Here is a 19,840-nt window from a genome sequence, read left to right on the forward strand (position 1 = left end):
CTCTTCAGTTTGTCTTCAGTTTGTCTTCAGTTTGTCTCCATCTCTTCAGTTTGTCTCCATCTCTTCAGTTTGTCTTCAGTTTGTCTTCAGTTTGTCTTCATCTCTTCAGTTTGTCTTCAGTTTGTCTTCAGTTTGTCTTCATCTCTTCAGTTTGTCTTCAGTTTGTCTTCGTCTCTTCAGTTTGTCTTCAGTTTGTCTTCAGTTTGTCTTCAGTTTGTCTTCATCTCTTCAGTTTGTCTTCAGTTTGTCTTCAGTTTGTCTTCGTCTCTTCAGTTTGTCTTCAGTTTGTCTTCGTCTCTTCAGTTTATCTTCAGTTTGTCTTCAGTTTGTCTTCAGTTTGTCTCCATCTCTTCAGTTTGTCTTCAGTTTGTCTTCAGTTTGTCTCCATCTCTTCAGTTTGTCTTCAGTTTGTCATCAGTTTGTCTCCATCTCTTCAGTTTGTCTTCAGTTTGTCTTCAGTTTGTCTCCATCTCTTCAGTTTGTCTTCAGTTTGTCTTCAGTTTGTCTCCATCTCTTCAGTTTGTCTTCATCTCTTCAGTTTGTCTTCAGTTTGTCTTCGTCTCTTCAGTTTGTCTCCATCTCTTCAGTTTGTCTTCAGTTTGTCTTCAGTTTGTCTCCATCTCTTCAGTTTGTCTTCGTCTCTTCAGTTTATCTTCAGTTTGTCTTCGTCTCTTCAGTTTGTCTTCATCTCTTCAGTTTGTCTTCAGTTTGTCTTCATCTCTTCAGTTTGTCTTCAGTTTGTCTTCATCTCTTCAGTTTGTCTTCATCTCTTCAGTTTGTCTTCATCTCTTCAGTTTGTCTTCAGTTTGTCTTCAGTTTGTCTTCATCTCTTCAGTTTGTCTTCAGTTTGTCTTCAGTTTGTCTTCAGTTTGTCTCCATCTCTTCAGTTTGTCTTCAGTTTGTCTTCAGTTTGTCTTCATCTCTTCAGTTTGTCTTCAGTTTGTCTTCATCTCTTCAGTTTGTCTCCATCTCTTCAGTTTGTCTTCATCTCTTCAGTTTGTCTTCGTCCCTTCAGTTTGTCTTCAGTTTGTCTTCATCTCTTCAGTTTGTCTTCATCTCTTCAGTTTGTCTCCATCTCTTCAGTTTGTCTTCGTCTCTTCAGTTTGTCTTCAGTTTGTCTTCATCTCTTCAGTTTGTCTTCAGTTTGTCTTCATCTCTTCAGTTTGTCTTCAGTTTGTCTTCATCTCTTCAGTTTGTCTCCATCTCTTCAGTTTGTCTTCATCTCTTCAGTTTGTCTTCGTCTCTTCAGTTTGTCTTCAGTTTGTCTTCGTCTCTTCAGTTTATCTTCAGTTTGTCTTCAGTTTGTCTTCAGTTTGTCTCCATCTCTTCAGTTTGTCTTCAGTTTGTCTTCAGTTTGTCTCCATCTCTTCAGTTTGTCTTCAGTTTGTCATCAGTTTGTCTCCATCTCTTCAGTTTGTCTTCAGTTTGTCTTCAGTTTGTCTCCATCTCTTCAGTTTGTCTTCAGTTTGTCTTCAGTTTGTCTTCATCTCTTCAGTTTGTCTTCATCTCTTCAGTTTGTCTTCAGTTTGTCTTCAGTTTGTCTCCATCTCTTCAGTTTGTCTTCAGTTTGTCTTCATCTCTTCAGTTTGTCTTCAGTTTGTCTTCGTCTCTTCAGTTTGTCTTCAGTTTGTCTTCGTCTCTTCAGTTTATCTTCAGTTTGTCTTCGTCTCTTCAGTTTATCTTCAGTTTGTCTTCAGTTTGTCTTCAGTTTGTCTCCATCTCTTCAGTTTATCTTCAGTTTGTCTTCAGTTTGTCTCCATCTCTTCAGTTTGTCTTCAGTTTGTCTTCAGTTTGTCTCCATCTCTTCAGTTTGTCTTCAGTTTGTCTTCATCTCTTCAGTTTGTCTTCATCTCTTCAGTTTGTCTTCAGTTTGTCTTCATCTCTTCAGTTTGTCTTCATCTCTTCAGTTTGTCTTCAGTTTGTCTTCATCTCTTCAGTTTGTCTTCATCTCTTCAGTTTGTCTTCAGTTTGTCTTCAGTTTGTCTCCATCTCTTCAGTTTGTCTTCATCTCTTCAGTTTGTCTTCAGTTTGTCTTCGTCTCTTCAGTTTGTCTTCAGTTTGTCTCCATCTCTTCAGTTTGTCTTCAGTTTGTCTTCAGTTTGTCTTCGTCTCTTCAGTTTGTCTTCAGTTTGTCTTCGTCTCTTCAGTTTATCTTCAGTTTGTCTTCAGTTTGTCTTCGTCTCTTCAGTTTATCTTCAGTTTGTCTTCGTCTCTTCAGTTTGTCTTCATCTCTTCAGTTTGTCTTCAGTTTGTCTTCATCTCTTCAGTTTGTCTTCAGTTTGTCTTCATCTCTTCAGTTTGTCTTCATCTCTTCAGTTTGTCTTCAGTTTGTCTTCAGTTTGTCTTCATCTCTTCAGTTTGTCTTCAGTTTGTCTTCAGTTTGTCTTCAGTTTGTCTCCATCTCTTCAGTTTGTCTTCAGTTTGTCTTCAGTTTGTCTTCATCTCTTCAGTTTGTCTCCATCTCTTCAGTTTGTCTTCATCTCTTCAGTTTGTCTTCGTCTCTTCAGTTTGTCTTCAGTTTGTCTTCATCTCTTCAGTTTGTCTTCGTCTCTTCAGTTTGTCTTCAGTTTGTCTTCATCTCTTCAGTTTGTCTTCATCTCTTCAGTTTGTCTTCATCTCTTCAGTTTGTCTTCAGTTTGTCTTCATCTCTTCAGTTTGTCTTCAGTTTGTCTTCATCTCTTCAGTTTGTCTTCATCTCTTCAGTTTGTCTTCATCTCTTCAGTTTGTCTTCGTCTCTTCAGTTTGTCTTCATCTCTTCAGTTTGTCTTCGTCTCTTCAGTTTGTCTTCATCTCTTCAGTTTGTCTCCATCTCTTCAGTTTGTCTTCAGTTTGTCTTCGTCTCTTCAGTTTATCTTCAGTTTGTCTTCAGTTTGTCTCCATCTCTTCAGTTTGTCTTCAGTTTGTCTTCAGTTTGTCTCCATCTCTTCAGTTTGTCTCCATCTCTTCAGTTTGTCTTCAGTTTGTCTTCAGTTTGTCTTCATCTCTTCAGTTTGTCTTCAGTTTGTCTTCAGTTTGTCTTCATCTCTTCAGTTTGTCTTCATCTCTTCAGTTTGTCTTCAGTTTGTCTTCGTCTCTTCAGTTTGTCTTCAGTTTGTCTTCAGTTTGTCTTCAGTTTGTCTTCATCTCTTCAGTTTGTCTTCAGTTTGTCTTCAGTTTGTCTTCGTCTCTTCAGTTTGTCTTCAGTTTGTCTTCGTCTCTTCAGTTTATCTTCAGTTTGTCTTCAGTTTGTCTTCAGTTTGTCTCCATCTCTTCAGTTTGTCTTCAGTTTGTCTTCAGTTTGTCTCCATCTCTTCAGTTTGTCTTCAGTTTGTCATCAGTTTGTCTCCATCTCTTCAGTTTGTCTTCAGTTTGTCTTCAGTTTGTCTCCATCTCTTCAGTTTGTCTTCAGTTTGTCTTCAGTTTGTCTTCAGTTTGTCTTCATCTCTTCAGTTTGTCTTCATCTCTTCAGTTTGTCTTCAGTTTGTCTTCAGTTTGTCTCCATCTCTTCAGTTTGTCTTCATCTCTTCAGTTTGTCTTCAGTTTGTCTTCGTCTCTTCAGTTTGTCTTCAGTTTGTCTCCATCTCTTCAGTTTGTCTTCAGTTTGTCTTCAGTTTGTCTCCATCTCTTCAGTTTGTCTTCGTCTCTTCAGTTTATCTTCAGTTTGTCTTCGTCTCTTCAGTTTGTCTTCATCTCTTCAGTTTGTCTTCAGTTTGTCTTCATCTCTTCAGTTTGTCTCCATCTCTTCAGTTTGTCTTCATCTCTTCAGTTTGTCTTCGTCTCTTCAGTTTGTCTTCAGTTTGTCTTCATCTCTTCAGTTTGTCTTCGTCTCTTCAGTTTGTCTTCAGTTTGTCTTCATCTCTTCAGTTTGTCTTCATCTCTTCAGTTTGTCTTCATCTCTTCAGTTTGTCTTCAGTTTGTCTTCATCTCTTCAGTTTGTCTTCAGTTTGTCTTCATCTCTTCAGTTTGTCTTCATCTCTTCAGTTTGTCTTCATCTCTTCAGTTTGTCTTCGTCTCTTCAGTTTGTCTTCATCTCTTCAGTTTGTCTTCGTCTCTTCAGTTTGTCTTCATCTCTTCAGTTTGTCTTCATCTCTTCAGTTTGTCTTCGTCTCTTCAGTTTGTCTTCATCTCTTCAGTTTGTCTTCAGTTTGTCTTCATCTCTTCAGTTTGTCTTCAGTTTGTCTTCATCTCTTCAGTTTGTCTTCAGTTTGTCTTCATCTCTTCAGTTTGTCTCCATCTCTTCAGTTTGTCTTCAGTTTGTCTTCATCTCTTCAGTTTGTCTTCATCTCTTCAGTTTGTCTTCGTCTCTTCAGTTTGTCTTCGTCTCTTCAGTTTGTCTTCAGTTTGTCTTCATCTCTTCAGTTTGTCTTCAGTTTGTCTTCATCTCTTCAGTTTGTCTTCATCTCTTCAGTTTGTCTTCATCTCTTCAGTTTGTCTTCGTCTCTTCAGTTTGTCTTCGTCTCTTCAGTTTGTCTTCATCTCTTCAGTTTGTCTTCAGTTTGTCTTCATCTCTTCAGTTTATCTTCAGTTTGTCTTCAGTTTGTCTCCATCTCTTCAGTTTGTCTTCAGTTTGTCTTCAGTTTGTCTCCATCTCTTCAGTTTGTCTTCGTCTCTTCAGTTTGTCTTCAGTTTGTCTTCATCTCTTCAGTTTGTCTTCAGTTTGTCTTCATCTCTTCAGTTTGTCTTCAGTTTGTCTTCATCTCTTCAGTTTGTCTTCATCTCTTCAGTTTGTCTTCATCTCTTCAGTTTGTCTTCAGTTTGTCTTCATCTCTTCAGTTTGTCTTCAGTTTGTCTCAGTTCAGTTTGTCTTCAGTCAGTTTGTCTCTGTGTCCTCAGATCCGTCTGGCTGGTGGTTCGGTCGTCTGCGAGGGCGAGAGGGGATGTTCCCTGGGAACTACGTGGAGAAGATCTAGAAGATCTAGAAGATCTAGGAGATCGAGGAGACATAGACGTCTGTGTCTCTAGACGTCTTTGTGTCTCTGAGGTTTTAACAGAAAGTGACTCTGATTCATAAACAAACCAACACATGTGTAGTGAGCGTCTCAGCTGTCTGCCCCCAGAGGTCAAAGGTCGGGACGAGGTCATGTGACCGATGTCTGACGAGCAGCAGCAGCAGCAGCAGCGGCGGTGGCGGTCCGATCAAACCCGACTACATCAGTGTTACCGTGGAAACCACTGTCCCCTACAGGCCGCCGGTGCTCATTACAGTTTTATACAGAACAAACAACCTGTCCTGTTGCCATGACGACGGGCGTCCATGACGACAGGCGTCAACGACACACGTCTCATCGTCACCCTGAAGATTTAAAATGTTCAAATTCTTTTATTCTACAGAAAAATAAAAAGTCAAAGTTTTTACCTTTTTGATTGAAAAATATATTAAGAATAAAATAAAATAAATAAAAGTAAATAAAGTAAAGTTGTATTTCCAACATGTGGGCGTGGCCTCAGCTGCTGGCCACGCCCACCTGGTGTCTCGTCTCTGTGAATGAACATGAGGATCGTCATCGCCATCTCTCTGGGTTACCGGGGCAACAGAGTCATCAGTTTATTGGCTAATTGATCAGTTTAATATGGAGGTTCAACAATTAGTTTTCACATTAAAGGGATAGTTCACATGAGGGGGAGTAGATAATGATGAAATTTGAATTTTGGGTGAACTATCCCTTTAAGACAAGGCATTTTTATTTATACTGCACATTTCATACCAGCGGACAACTCAATGAGCTTTACATAAAGACAAAACATTTAACAGTAAGAACTGGAAATTAAGGGGAAAGAAACTGCATAAAAACATACCATTTCAATTTTTTTTAAATAAAACCCAGAATAGTAAAAATTGTAAACATTAAACATACAACTGAAAGCAAGAAAATGAATAAAGAAAGTACAAGAAAAAAAAGAATATATGTATAGCCTATGTAATGAAATAAAAACTAGACTAAACTAGAGCATTAAATATGAGTTTGCAGCAAGAAATATTGATTTGTATTAAAACAAATAAGAGGACTTAGAGTGCAAATCCAAGATTAAGATTTAAAGTTCTTTAAAAGAGAAATGTTTTAATAAAAATAAGTCATGGTGATATTTCATGCACCAGGAGGAAATACAGACAACTACATTACCCAGAGTTCAGTTCTTCCTGAGGGTCGTGCTGCTTTCAAGTGCCACAGGAGATGTGAGTGTTTTTCCTTGGTGTCTTACAGTTTATTATAAAGGTTTATTGTGTCTTACAGTTTATTATAAAGGTTTATTGTGTCTTACAGTTTATTATAAAGGTTTATTGTGTCTTACAGTTTATTATAAAGGTTTATTATAAAGGTTTATTGTTGCTGCTGCACAGACAGATGATGTAATCAGGTCTCATGTTGAGGATGATGATGTCACAGCTGCCTCCATCTCTTTATTTTTCCATTTCATCCTCGAAACTTTACAACTGTGACTTCTTGTTTTTATATAGGTACAGTCTATGGTTAAAATCAAAATACGACCTCTATGACAGTCTTTTCTTTTCTTTTCTTTTCTTTTTAACAAGCTTTATTATCATTATACAAACAAACATGAGATTATACAAATAACATGACATCGTACAAACATGAAACAACAGTGAAGTACAGGGAGTGCGAGCTTGACAAAAATAAATAAAAGAAAATAAAGATAAAAGAAAATAAATAAAGAATATAAAACAAATAAATACATTGTATCAGAATGCATGAAGATAAATTTGATCAATAAAGAACCATGAATGAATAAATATGCTATAAATATCCTATAGATAGATAGATAGACAGATAGATAAATACTTTATTTATCCCGAAGGAAATTAAATTTCTCAGCTGCACAATAAACAAACAGTCATTCAACAGCAAGACATAAAACAGTAAAAAGTAGTGCATTGAGAATAGAATAAATAAAAACAATAGATTATAAAAACAATAAATAGCCTATGATAATAAAATGGAGATAAGAAAGAAAAACAAACAAACATTGTATCTAGTGATATAGACCATAATATTTTCCATAAGACTATAAGATAAGATTTCCTGTTAGTAGTCGTGTCTGTTGCAATTTGATGCACAGATTTATGTGTAGGGCGTCAGAATCAGAGAATGAACTTATTAATGTGTTGGTCAATCCTGTGATTTTCGTCCAGACTGGAACCATTTTAGAACATGTTTGAATGCAAGCCTACACTGAATAGTGGGGGAAACTTTGTATTTTGTGTTTTTTTGTTTTTTTTAATTCTGTCTTTGTTTTATTATCTTATTATGCTTTTATGGCGATATGGATCCCCTTGGGTCTGAAATAAAGAAATGAATGAATGAAAATGAAAATGTTGTCAACGCGCTCAGCGGTGAACACTGGTATTTCCGAGGTTTGAGGAGGCCGTGAAGGCAGCGTGACCTTTCCCCCTGACGCCACATTGCCTTCAGTCAGTCAGTCAGTCTGTCAGTCTGTCTGCAGTCATGTGGTCCCGTTAAACCAGCCCGGTTACAGCTACCGACCATATAATAGACTGTTAAGGTACCGATAGACCCGGTAGAGAGACCGACTCAGCCGCTGCTCGTTCCCCGGAGAGAGGAGCAGCTGCAGCGGCCTGAGCTCCGTCTGAGCTCCGGTCAGAGCTCCGGTCGGTCAGCGGACTGAGCAGCGGACTGAGCCCGGTCAGAGGAGCAGCTGCAGCGGACTGAGCTCCGTCTGAGCTCCGGTCTGACAACCAGAGAGAAGATGGAGGAGTTTCTATCCAGCTGCCACACCGCGGCGCAGGTAGCACACACACACACACACACACACACACACACACACACACACACACACACACACACACACACTGGCCTAGGTGTTATGTGTGTGTGTGTGTGTGTGTGTGTGTGTGTGTCATTAGCCCGTTAGCTTCCACAGTTATTTATTTATTTAACAACACAATCGTTTCCGGTCCGTTTGACCTTTCACAATAAACTTCCGGTCATCAGCTGAACACGAACAGAATACAACAATATACCTCGTTTTTAAATGATCTTTAGGCCTTTTTGCACTAGTGTTGTATTGTATTGTATTTAAATCAGGTATTGTAGGGTATATTTTATCATATATTTCCTCTTTGTATTTTATTTATTTCCTTTGCACATTTCCTTTTGGAGCAACCTGGCATAAGAGTTTCTATCTATCTATCTATCTATCTATCTATCTATCTATCTATCTATCTATCTATCTGTCTGTCTGTCTGTATTTTCATTTATTTATTTTCCTGGAGTACAAACAGTACCAAAGATAAAATAAATCATAAAAAAAATCAACAGACAAAACAAATAAATAATAAAAAAAAAACAAATCCATTAGTAGAGGAAACAGAATAAAGATTGATTGATTGATTGATTGAATTTATTTATTTAAAACAGGGACAATGCACAAAAAAAACATTAATCTTGTAAAACAAGAAGAGATGCTTTGAGCCAGGTTATAGCAGCAATTGCTAATTTCCGCCTGTAGTCCCTACAGCAACATTTATCATGTGCTGTCCAGTTTTTTACAGTCTCATTGAGGCCTTATCATTTTACATGTGTATCAACAGTCATTATAACAACCAAAAACACTAAATATTCAGTATTAGTGTGGTTGTAGTGGTTGTCCAGCTCATTTATCCTGTACAGACCAATACAAAGACGTTCACAGCTGAGTTTCAGAGTCGAGGTGTTGTCACTCAGGTCTGAAGTCGTTCCAAAGGGCGGCCATGTTTCCTGTAGTCGCTCCTATAAACACAAACACCAGGTGGTCTGAGGTGTGTGTGTGTGTGTATCTGTGTGTTGTGTGTGTGTGTGTGTTGTGTTGATGGTGCAAACAGCTGAGCGGTGCGTCCTGCTCTTCCCTCCCCAGGGGAACCCAGACCGGCCCGGTCCACAGTTCCACGTCGTCATGGGCAACGAGGCCTGTGACGTGGACTCCATGGTGTCCGCTCTGGCCTACGCCTACTTCCTGTCCAAGGTGAGAGCTGATTGGCCGGTTGACATCAGACGTTACGTTATTGATGATGGATTATTTTAAAGGGATACGCTAACATTTTTTTAGTGTCTTGCCTCACTCCTGAGTCCATGACCAGCAGATAGACACCATCCTTTCGACTGTGCGTGCAGTAACCATGGAGATAGAGCCGTATCGCCTGTAATTAGCTTAGCTCAAATGCTGGAAGTGTATGGGTAGTGTTAGCCTGCCTCCACCTAAAGTCGCTAATTAGCTTAGCTCAAACGCTGGAAGTGTATGAGTAGTGTTAGCCTGCCTCCACCTAAAGTCGCTAATTAGCTTAGCTCAAACGCTGGAAGTGTATAGGTAGTGTTAGCCTGCCTCCACCTAAAGTCGCTAATTAGCTTAGCTCAAACACTGGAAGTGTATAGGTAGTGTTAGCCTGCCTCCACCTAAAGTGGCTAATTAGCTTAGCTCAAACACTGGAAGTGTATGGGTAGTGTTAGCCTGCCTCCACCTAAAGTCACTAATTAGCTAATTAGCTTAGATCAAACACTGGAAGTGTATGGGTAGTGTTAGCCTGCCTCCTACCTAAAGTCGCTAATTAGCTTAGCTCAAACACTGGAAGTGTATGGGTAGTGTTAGCCTGCCTCCACCTAAAGTCACTAATTAGCTTAGCTCAAACACTGGAAGTGTATAGGTAGTGTTAGCCTGCCTCCACCTAAAGTCGCTAATTAGCTTAGCTCAAACACTGGAAGTGTATGGGTAGTGTTAGCCTGCCTCCACCTAAAGTCACTAATTAGCTTAGCTCAAACACTGGAAGTGTATAGGTAGTGTTAGCCTGCCTCCACCTAAAGTCGCTAATTAGCTTAGCTCAAACACTGGAAGTGTATAGGTAGTGTTAGCCTGCCTCCACCTAAAGTCGCTAATTAGCTTAGCTCAAACATTCGAAGTGTATAGGTAGTGTTAGCCTGCCTCCACCTAAAGTCGCTAATTAGCTTAGCTCAAACGCTGGAAGTGTATGGGTAGTGTTAGCCTGCCTCCTGCCTAAAGTCGCTAATTAGCTTAGCTCAAACACTGGAAGTGTATGGGTAGTGTTAGCGTTTGAGCTAAGCTAATTACGGCGATACGGCTCTATCTCCATGGTAACTACACGCACAGTGGAAAGGATGGTGTCTATCTGCTGGTCATGGACTCGGGAGTGAGGCAAGACACGAAAATAAAAATGTTGGCGTATCCCTTTACTGTTAGATTATTGATGATGTATTATATGAACGTCTCTCTGTGTCTCAGACGGAGCCGGGCGGCGTGCTGGTCCTCCCTCTGCTGAACATCGGCCAATCAGAGCTGGCGCTGCGCTCCGACAACCTGTTCCTGCTGCGGCAGAGCGGCCTGAGTCCTGAGCTGCTGCTGTTCAGAGACCAGCTGGACCTGCGGGCGCTGCAGCGCCACGGACGGCTGCGGCTGTCGCTGGTCGACCACAACGTGCTGGCCAGGTACGGACTAACACCTGATAGGTATAGACTAACACCTGATAGGTACTGACTATCACCTGATAGGTACAGACTAACACCTGATAGGTACTGACTATCACCTGATAGGTACAGACTAACACCTGATAGGTACTGACTAACACCTGACTAACACCTGACTAACACCTGATAGGTACAGACTAACACCTGATAGGTACTGACTAACACCTGATAGGTACTGACTAACACCTGACTAACACCTGACTAACACCTGATAGGTACAGACTAACACCTGACTAACACCTGACCGTTACAGGTACAGACTAACACCTGATAGGTACTGACTATCACCTGATAGGTACAGACTAACACCTGACTGGTACAGACTAACACCTGATAGGTACAGACTAACACCTGATAGGTACAGACTAACACCTGATAGGTACAGACTAACACCTGACTGGTACTGACTAACACCTGATAGGTACAGACTAACACCTGATAGGTACTGACAATCACCTGATAGGTACTGACTAACACCTGCAGCGCCACGGACGGCTGCGGCTCACGCTGGTCGACCACAACGTCCTGGCCAGGTACGGACTAACACCTGACCAGCCGCGGCGCTACTATTCTAGCTGTTCATCCAATAAGCATCCTGAGGAAAGCTTTGAGTGAAAGTTTCTCAGCCAATCAGCGTCTTCTACCCCACGTGTGGTGGATGTTCAAAACACACATAGCCAGTGTCACAACTAAGCATATAAAGTCAGCTTAAAGGGACAACAAGCAGTTTCTCCATCAGCAGAACGAAAAATTCCGCGACAATAAAAAAGTCTGATATTAATGTGGATGAATCTCCGTTACCACTTGCTAATGGTCCATTTTAGATAAATCTATGGTTTTGTCTCTATGGTTATTTTGTTATTATTAGTGGTGGTGGAAATGCTGGGCGAGCCGACCAGCGTTTCTTTACTTTCGGTTTCGTGGCGAGTCATGAGAATAACGCCGCCGTATGAATCTCCGTTTATGGTGGGAACTACGACGGTATGTGATCGTCTTCCAACCTCTGACTTTAATTCTTGATGAATGAAAACATGAGTCTGTCTTGCGCCGGTCAAAGAATTTCACGGTGCGGAGGCTCATAAATGTAGTAGGAGAACACTTCGCTTTTACAAAACTCCTCATTGTCCCTTTAATGCTAACATAATGTATAAAGTTTTAATATTTTTTCATGTGAGAAAGTCATAGTTTAATCCAGAGTCTGTGGTAAGTTTATAACGCTTCTTAGGAAATTTCTGTCTGTGTGAGCCCTGACCGGGGTCCATGGTAACGGCTGTCACAGCAGCAGCAGCCGCTCTACTCTTCTAAACGGAGATTCGGCGGCGTTATTCTCATGACTCGCCACGAAACCCAAAGTAAAGAAACGCTGGTCGGCTCGCCCAGCATTTCCACCACCACTAATAATAACAAAATAACCATAGAGACAAAACCATAGATTTATCTAAAATGGACCATTAACTCATTGAGTGCCATTGACGTCTATGGACGTCAAATGCTGTTTTCTGCAGCTGGTAAATGGGGGACGCTGTCGCGCACACTGAGTAATTTTGGGGCTTCTGGGATGTGTAGAACGAAGAAGATTGTAGATCAGAGCAAGAAGTGAAGAAGGAGGAGGATGTGGCCACCAGGAGTTTGTAGAACCTGCAGGTGGTCTTGTTCAGGTTCAGTAGGTTGATGTCAGGTAGATGAGCTCACCTGGTTCATCATCATCTGTGTGTGTGTGTGTGTGTCTGTGCTGCAGCGGCGACGGCGAGCTGGAGGCGGCGGTTGTCGAGGTGATCGACCACCACCTGTTGGAGCGAGAGCCCTCCCCCTCCTGCCCCGTTACCGTGGAGACGGTGGGCTCCTGCGCCACCTTGGTAACGGAGCGCATCATCCAGAGAGCGCCGCAGATCCTGGACCAGCAGCTCGCACAGCTGCTCTACGGTAACATGATAGTACTCTGTAGTATTTATCACAGTATATTGTAGTATTTATTAGTGTGTGTGTGTGTGTGTTACTGTGTGTAACTTAGCGGCCGTGGTGCTGGACTGTGTGTAACTCTGTGTGTTACTGTGTGTGTAACTATTAGCGGTTTCACACTGGCAGCGCTCCGGCACGGTTCTGGTTCCCGGACGTAACTTTGAAGCGGCCGGCGCGTTCAGACTGAAAAAAGAATTAGTTCAGAACCTGAAAAGTCGGTTCGCAGCGGATCCAAAAAATAGTTGGTTTTTCCTTGCGAACCGTGACATCATCAGTGGGCGTGTCACTTAGGACGAGCAGGAAAGCAGGAAGGAGAAGGAAAGAAAGCAGGAAACCGTAACCATGTTATATACAGTAGCTTAGTAAAATAAAACTTAATGCAGCCTGGTCGGTTCATTGTAAAACATTTATTTATTTTTGTAAATGAGGTGATTTCTGTACAGACAGAGCCCCGAGGCAGCGCTGCTCTTCTGTCCAATACACACAGGAAGCTTCACTTTACATTCAGACTAACTAAAGCTACTGATACAGCTGTTAGATTTCATCACTGAGACCAACATTTATCTCCTAGAAATAATGTAACCAGCCGGTGGTAAACCTCTAAAAACCTGCGGGTAAGTTAATTAGCGATGGTTTTCTCCCCCGGGATGAGGACGGAGGTTGGCCGGCCCAGCAGCTCTGCAGACCGGCTGCTGTCTCTGTGATGTCCCGGTCGCTGCAGAGCTTCACTTCTCTGAAAAACATCGGAGCAAACTTCTAAACAGCCGTCGTTTGGATCAACTGGCCGTAGATTTGGGATCTAAACAGTTACTTTATCGCATGAAAACATATTAAAACTTAATAAAGTAGTACGGTAGTTTGCTGTTTGGGAAAGAGCCGTTGCTGTGGTTACTTCCGCCTGTGTGACGCAGAATGACGTCCTCCCACTTTGGTTCCACTAACTGGTGTGAAGCTGCTGGTTCTCCAGACTGAGGTTCTGAGACTCCAGAACCAGAACCGTGGTGGTGTGAAACCGCTATATGTGTGTAACTCTGTGTGTAACTCTGTGTGTGTCTGTCTGTGTGTAGCTGCCGTGGTGTTAGACTGTGTGAACATGGCCCCGGCTGCAGCTGTGTGTAACTCTGTGTGTGTCTGTCTGTGTGTAACTCTGTGTGTGTAACTCTGTGTGTGTCTGTCTGTGTGTAACTCTGTGTGTGTAACTCTGTGTGTGTCTGTGTGTGTGTAACTCTGTGTGTGTAACTCTGTGTGTGTCTGTGTGTGTGTAGCTGCCGTGGTGTTGGACTGTGTGAACATGGCTCCAGCTGCAGGTAAAGTGACTCCTAAAGACAGCCAATACGCTGCAGCTCTGGAGTCGCGCTTCCCCTCTCTGCCACCGAGAGGCGCTCTGTTCCAGGCGCTGCACAACGCCAAGTTCGACGTCTCAGGTAACTGATGCTCACCTGTACATGTACTATGCTAGTTAGTAGTATTTATCACAGTACTCAGTAGTAGGGCTGGGCCCAAAAAAAAATCAATTTTATATTAATCGAGATTTTTTTTTTTTTTGGAACGACCAGTCTTTATTGTACGATCATGTATTCTTTCTGTGCCATTACACTTGACAAAGTCAAACCAGCCTGTTGTTGTGTTGGTTTGTTGACAGATATCTATGTGAACAAACGAACACAACAGACAAACTGATGTGATGTGTGTATTGTTTTTTTGTAAATATGACTTATGATGTATTGTCAAGTGTTTGGTTCAACCTGCTCTTGTCTAAGGACAAGTTTGACGTCTCAGGTAACTCATGTTTACCTGTTCACCTGTACCTGTATCTATCCAACTTTCTCCGAACGTCAACAACGTAGCCTGTTTTGCCGGTTTTGCTCTTCCGGTGGAATGTTATGTTTACGTTTCCATGGTTTCTATAGTCGCTGTAAATAATATCACACAGACTGACATCATCCGTGTTAAAAGCCAGCGTTAATAGATCCATGTGTTTACCGCAACTATGACAACGACTGGAAACCATGGAAACGGAAACGTACAATTCCACCAAACCGGCAAAACCGGCTTCTGGTTTTGACCATAGATGACGTTCGGAAACTTGTGGATAACAGTACTTAGTGGCATTTATCACAGTACTCAGTAGTATTTATCACTGTATTTAGTACAAGTATTTATCATAGTACTCAATAGGGGTGGGAGAAAAAATCGATTCACATAAATATCGCGATATCTTTTTTGACGATTTTTAAATCGATTTTTTTTAAAAATAAAATAAAAATATTGTGCAATGTGCATTTGTTAGTCTTTTTTACATCCAGAGAGTCCAGGTTGTGAAAAGGGTTTAAGTTCACTTTATAATGGAGTATGTTAATTTATAGGCTTCTACAGTGTTTGTGTGCAGATAAATGTTAAAAATGCTAAAGACTAAAAATCGAGAGAATTGGCAATATCGTAGAATCACAATTTAAATCAAATCACCATCCAAAAAATCGTAGAAGAATCGAATCGGGAGAAAAGCATATCGTCCCAGCCCTAGTACTCAGTAGTGGTATTTATCCTAGTACTCAGTAGTGGTATTTATCCATGTACTCAGTAGTACTTGTGTCCTCAGGTCTGAACACTGAGCAGATGTTGCTGAAGGACATGAAGTCTGTCTCTGGGAGTCTGAACATCTCTGTCTCTGTTCTCTACGTCACACTGGAGGTCAGTACACACTGTAGGCCTACTATACACTGTACTATACACTGTACTACACACTGTACTATACACTGTATTACACACTGTACTACACAGTACTACACTGTACTGCTCAGTACACACCTCCACCACCACCAGGAGGAGACAGAGAGCAGGTATTCTAGTATTCTGGGTATTGTAGGTCAGTGGTTCTCTAACTGTTTCACATCAACGACCTAAACTGACACCAACTAGACCACGAACCCCAAACACCAGAAATACACAAAGATTTGTTCTGAGACTGAAGAACGTTGTAGTCGATGTACAGGGCAAATGGAGTGAATTTTTGGAAATATTGTAGAGAAATTTCTGGAAAAACAGTGGTACGATTTCTCCAAAAACGTTTTAAACATTACTAGGATAAAGTGGTAAAAATTCTCAAAAATAAAAAGTAAAAAAAAAAGGAGTGGGGCCAATAGAGTGAATTTTTGAAAATATTGTAGAGAAATTTCTAGAAAAAATTGTAAAATTTCTCAAAAACGATTCTAGAAAAAAGTGATAAGATTTCTCAAAAAAGTAAAAAAAAAAATTCTAACAGAAACTGCTTAAGTTTCTCAAAAAAAGATTTTAAAGAAATTCTAGAAAAAAGTGGTAAAATTTCCACAAAAATAAAGAAAGGAAAAAAAGTTGAAACATCTTCTAGAAAAAAATTGTAAAATTTCTCAAAAACAATTCTAGAAAAAAGTATAAGATTTCGCAAAAGAGTTTTAAAAAAAAAAATCTAAAAGAAACTGGTAAAAAAAAATCTCAAAAAAAGGTGGTAAAATTTCTCAAAAAAAAAAAAGATAAAAAATGAAAAACTGTCATAGAAATGGTGCGTTCAGATTAGGGCCAATTGAGTGAATTTTTGGAAACATTGTAGAGAAATTTCTGGAAAAACAGTGGTACAATTTCTCCAAAAACGTTTTTAGGATAAAGTGAAAGAAAAAGTTTAAAAAAAAATGAAATCTGGGAAAAAGTGGTAAGATTTAAAAAAAAAAATGTTCAGACATTTTCTAGAAAAAATTGTAAAATTTCTCAAAAACAATTCCAGAAAAGTGGTATGATTTCGCAAAAAAGTTTAAAAAAAAATTCTAAAAGAAACTGGTGAAGTTTCTCAAAAAAAGATTTTTTTTAAAAATCTAGAAAAAAGTGGTAAGATTTCCAAAAAAAATAAAAAAGGAAAAGAAAACAAGTTAAAACATTTTACAGAAAAATATTGTAAAATTTCTCAAAAACAATTCTAGAAAAAAGTATAAGATTTCGCAAAAGAGTTTTTAAAAAGAAATTCTAAAAGAAACTGGTAAAAATTAAAAAAAAAAAAGATTTAAAAAGAATAATTCGAGAAAAAGTGGTAAGAAATTTCTCAATTAAATAAAAATGTCTTCTCTCTATGTGTGTGTGTGTGTGTCTCTCTCTGTGTGTGTGTGTGTGTGTCTCTATGTGTGTGTATCAGGAGTTCCTGCAGCGTGCGGCCTTGGAGTCGGATCTTTCCGGTTTCTGTCAGAAGTTTGGGTTCGACTTGTTGCTGCTGATGACGATCTCCTTCAGCGAGAGCAAGCAGCCAATCAGAGAGCTCGCTGTGTTCAGCCACAGCCACAGCTGCAGGGAGCAGGTACACACACACACACACACACACACACACACAGTCTGTGGTGTTGTCGGTGTTGCCATGATGACAGCCCCGGTGTTGCTCCTCCTCCTCCACAGGTGAGCCAGCACCTGGAGCAGGCCCGAAGCCCCGCCCTGCAGCTCTGTCCAATCAGCAGCCCCCATCCTCACCTCACAGCCTATCAGCAAGGTGAGACATGGACTGTTCTCTAGAGCACTGTAAAAGAGAGTAAGGACACCACCATTGACTCCCGTGGTAAGGGTTTAAGGGTTTAAGGGTTTAAGGGTTTATGGGTTTATGGGTTTATGGGTTTAAGGGTTTAAGGGTTTAAGGGTTTATGGGTTTAAGGGTTTAAGGGTTTAAGGGTTTATGGGTTTATGGGTTTATGGGTTTAAGGGTTTATGGGTTTAAGGGTTTATGGGTTTAAGGGTTTAAGGGTTTATGGGTTTAAGGGTTTAAGGGTTTAGGGGTTTAAGGGTTTAAGGGTTTTGCCCCCTAGTGGCAGGATATGGGTATTGCAAAAGCGCCCAGAAAACCCATTCACTCCAATGTATGTGTGTTGCCCACTTGCTGGTAAATTGATGAAAACGGCCGTGTTTTTGTTTTTAGGTGTCTTGGTCATATCAGATTATATTTATAATTTGTTTATTATAAAATGTAGATTGAAACATTCATGTTGACAACTGTTTTTATTTGTTTTTTTACTCTCCTATGTGTTAATGTTTATCTGTAAAGGATCCTCAATGATGCTATTAACGTGGGTGATCTATAAATGTCCTTAAATTATTGAAAACACCACACTGCTCATTCACCAACAATGCAGAGATGTCAGTTCTTGGGCGCTTTTACAAAACCCATATTCCTCCACCAGGAGGCGCTGCCATTGGACCAATGCTGTCCTTACTCTCTTTAACACTGCTCTAATGTTCTCATGGTAACTGGTCTGACGATGCGTTCACTGACCTCTGACCTCCGGGATAAAAACAAGTGGCTTTTAGTGTCAGTTGCTGTTTCCATCAGGCTGACAGAACATCATGGAGAAGTTTATTAATGTCAGTAACTCAGTTCATAGAGTGCTCTACCAGGTGAGCTATACCTGTTATACCTTCAGGCTACACCGAGCTGCCAAGCCTCTCACCTCTGAGCCAGATGCAGAGCGGGGCAGGAGCTTGTAGTAGTAGTAGTAGTAGTAGTAGTAGTAGTAGTAGTATAGTATAGTGCCCTCCCCTGGAGCTGTGACACGTCAGCTCCAGTCTCCCTGAAACGGCCAGTTTGCATCTGCCGTTGGTTCACAGCAGTTTGAAGGCAGAAAAACTCTGCCCTTCCTTTTCTGCTGATATGTCCTCTAACACAAGAAAAATGCCACAGGAACACGTGAAAAGCACAAAAAACATGATTTTCATGGGAGGGGGTCGTTATAGAGCATTTTCACGGGTAACGGGTTGGAAAAACACGAGTTACGGGTTGCTTGGAACGCTACACAGTTGTAAGTCGTGACTTGAGGTGGTGAGTTACGGGTTCTAAAGCGGCGAGCGCGGCGTCGGAGCTGTTGGACTTTTCCTTCATGTTCTAATTTATTTATTCTGTCTCCGTCCTGCAGGAAACTGTCTGGCGTCCCGTAAGAAGCTCCTCCCCCTGGTGAAGGACTTCCTGAGGGAGCAGCAGGACGGAGCCGGTCGTCGTGGCGAGGCCGACGGCGAGGAGGAGGGGGAGGGGTCGTTCCCGCCCACGCCCGTGAACAGTCTGGTGGAGGGCTGTCCCCTTGACGACGGGCCGCCGCCGCCGCCGCGGCTCAGCGCCCGCGACCTGGAGGAGAAGGTCAGCCGCATGGTGCAGTGATGATGTCACCGTGACCTCATCACTGACCCTCCGACACGCTCAGAACACTCACAACCCAAAGCTCCGTCGCCGTGGAGACCGACAGGTGGAACATCCGGTCTCCGACTCAGAGGAAACGACCAGAAACCGTTTGGATCTGGGACCGGGAATGTTCCACCCGGACGCCGACCGGTGATGTCACTACGGCGGCGATGTGACGAGGAACAGAGACTCGCGCCGGTTCAGTTCTCACCTGTTCCTGTTCTTCATCCGTGTTTAAATAAAGGTTTTACAAACTGTTGGTGATGTCACTCCTCTCTGTGTGTGTGTGTGTGTGTGTGTGTAACTCGACACTTCCTGTGGGAGTTTCACAATAAGACACAAGTTCCTCTTTTTGTGAACTAGGGAAGGCTTTTATACGGTGGCCCTGAGGTGCAAAACACAACAGCCAATCAGAAAACACAACACAAAAGTTGAAAACACAAAAATTGAAAACAGCAAAAGAGAAAACACAACACAAAAAGAGAAAACACAACAGCAAAAGAGAAAACACAACACAAGAAAACACAACACAAAAATTGAAAACAACACAAGCCCTTTGAGACAAACTGTGTAAAAACAGCCTATACAAATAAAATTGCCATTGCCACAAAAATTGAGAACACTTCTTTTGTCGTTGTGTTTTCTGTTTTGCACCTCAGGGCCACCGTACTTTGAGGCTTTTATTGTGAAATAGAGGAGGAAGTGATGCAGGAAGTTACAAAATAAAGTTCCTGGTTTAAAGTTTAAAGTTTCGCTCTAATTTCAGTTTCAACTAAAAAACTTTAGGCAAGGCAAGGCATCTTTATTTCTACAGCGCATTTCATACCAAGGCAACTCAATGTGCTTTACATAAAGACAAAACATTAAAAAAAAGAAGCATAAAACAGAATAAAAACAAACAAAACACTAAAAACAGAGAGCAAATAAAAGAAAATAGATAAAGTTTAAAGTTGTTAAAAGAGCTCAGCTATAAGCACGTGAAAAGAGAAATGTTTTTAACCTGGATTTAAAAGTGCTTTGAAAACAAAGAGGTGAAATATTTCCTGATGATCAGCTGATTATTGAACAGGTTCAGGTTACTTTATTGATACCTGAGGGTAAAACTAGTTTTGCAGTCAAGAGTTAAACAAGCAACAGAAAACGAACAATCAAATCAGAAACAGGACATTTAAAAAGAACACATACACATAAAACAAGAGAGAGATTGGGCTCGACAGAAAGTGCTGCAGTTCATGAA

At 41.0% G+C, this 19,840-nt stretch overlaps 2 protein-coding genes across 2 annotated transcripts in view; both read left to right on the forward strand.

Annotated features, from left to right (window-relative positions):
- Window positions 1-5,345, forward strand: part of myo1eb (myosin IEb) — a 33,411-nt gene extending 28,066 nt beyond the window's left edge. Inside the window, exon 26 of the mRNA XM_085803210.1 lies at window positions 4,813-5,345. Coding sequence (XP_085659336.1) covers window positions 4,813-4,889 — 77 coding nt within the window. The 3' untranslated portion in view covers window positions 4,890-5,345. The remainder of the gene's footprint in view (window positions 1-4,812) is intronic.
- A 2,080-nt stretch (window positions 5,346-7,425) lies between these two features.
- Window positions 7,426-18,754, forward strand: prune1 (prune exopolyphosphatase 1). Its single transcript, XM_085803194.1, has 9 exons — window positions 7,426-7,743; window positions 8,851-8,958; window positions 10,228-10,430; window positions 12,208-12,392; window positions 13,694-13,852; window positions 15,028-15,119; window positions 16,588-16,746; window positions 16,842-16,932; window positions 18,344-18,754. The coding sequence occupies exons 1-9, from the start codon at window positions 7,705-7,707 to the stop codon at window positions 18,580-18,582; spliced, it is 1,275 nt and encodes a 424-aa protein (XP_085659320.1). The 5' UTR covers window positions 7,426-7,704; the 3' UTR covers window positions 18,583-18,754.
- Window positions 18,755-19,840: the final 1,086 nt, after the last annotated feature.

This window comes from Trachurus japonicus, chromosome 16 (assembly GCF_045865225.1).
Source record: "Trachurus japonicus isolate A0001 chromosome 16, Traja_1.0".
Lineage (NCBI taxonomy): Eukaryota > Metazoa > Chordata > Actinopteri > Carangiformes > Carangidae > Trachurus > Trachurus japonicus.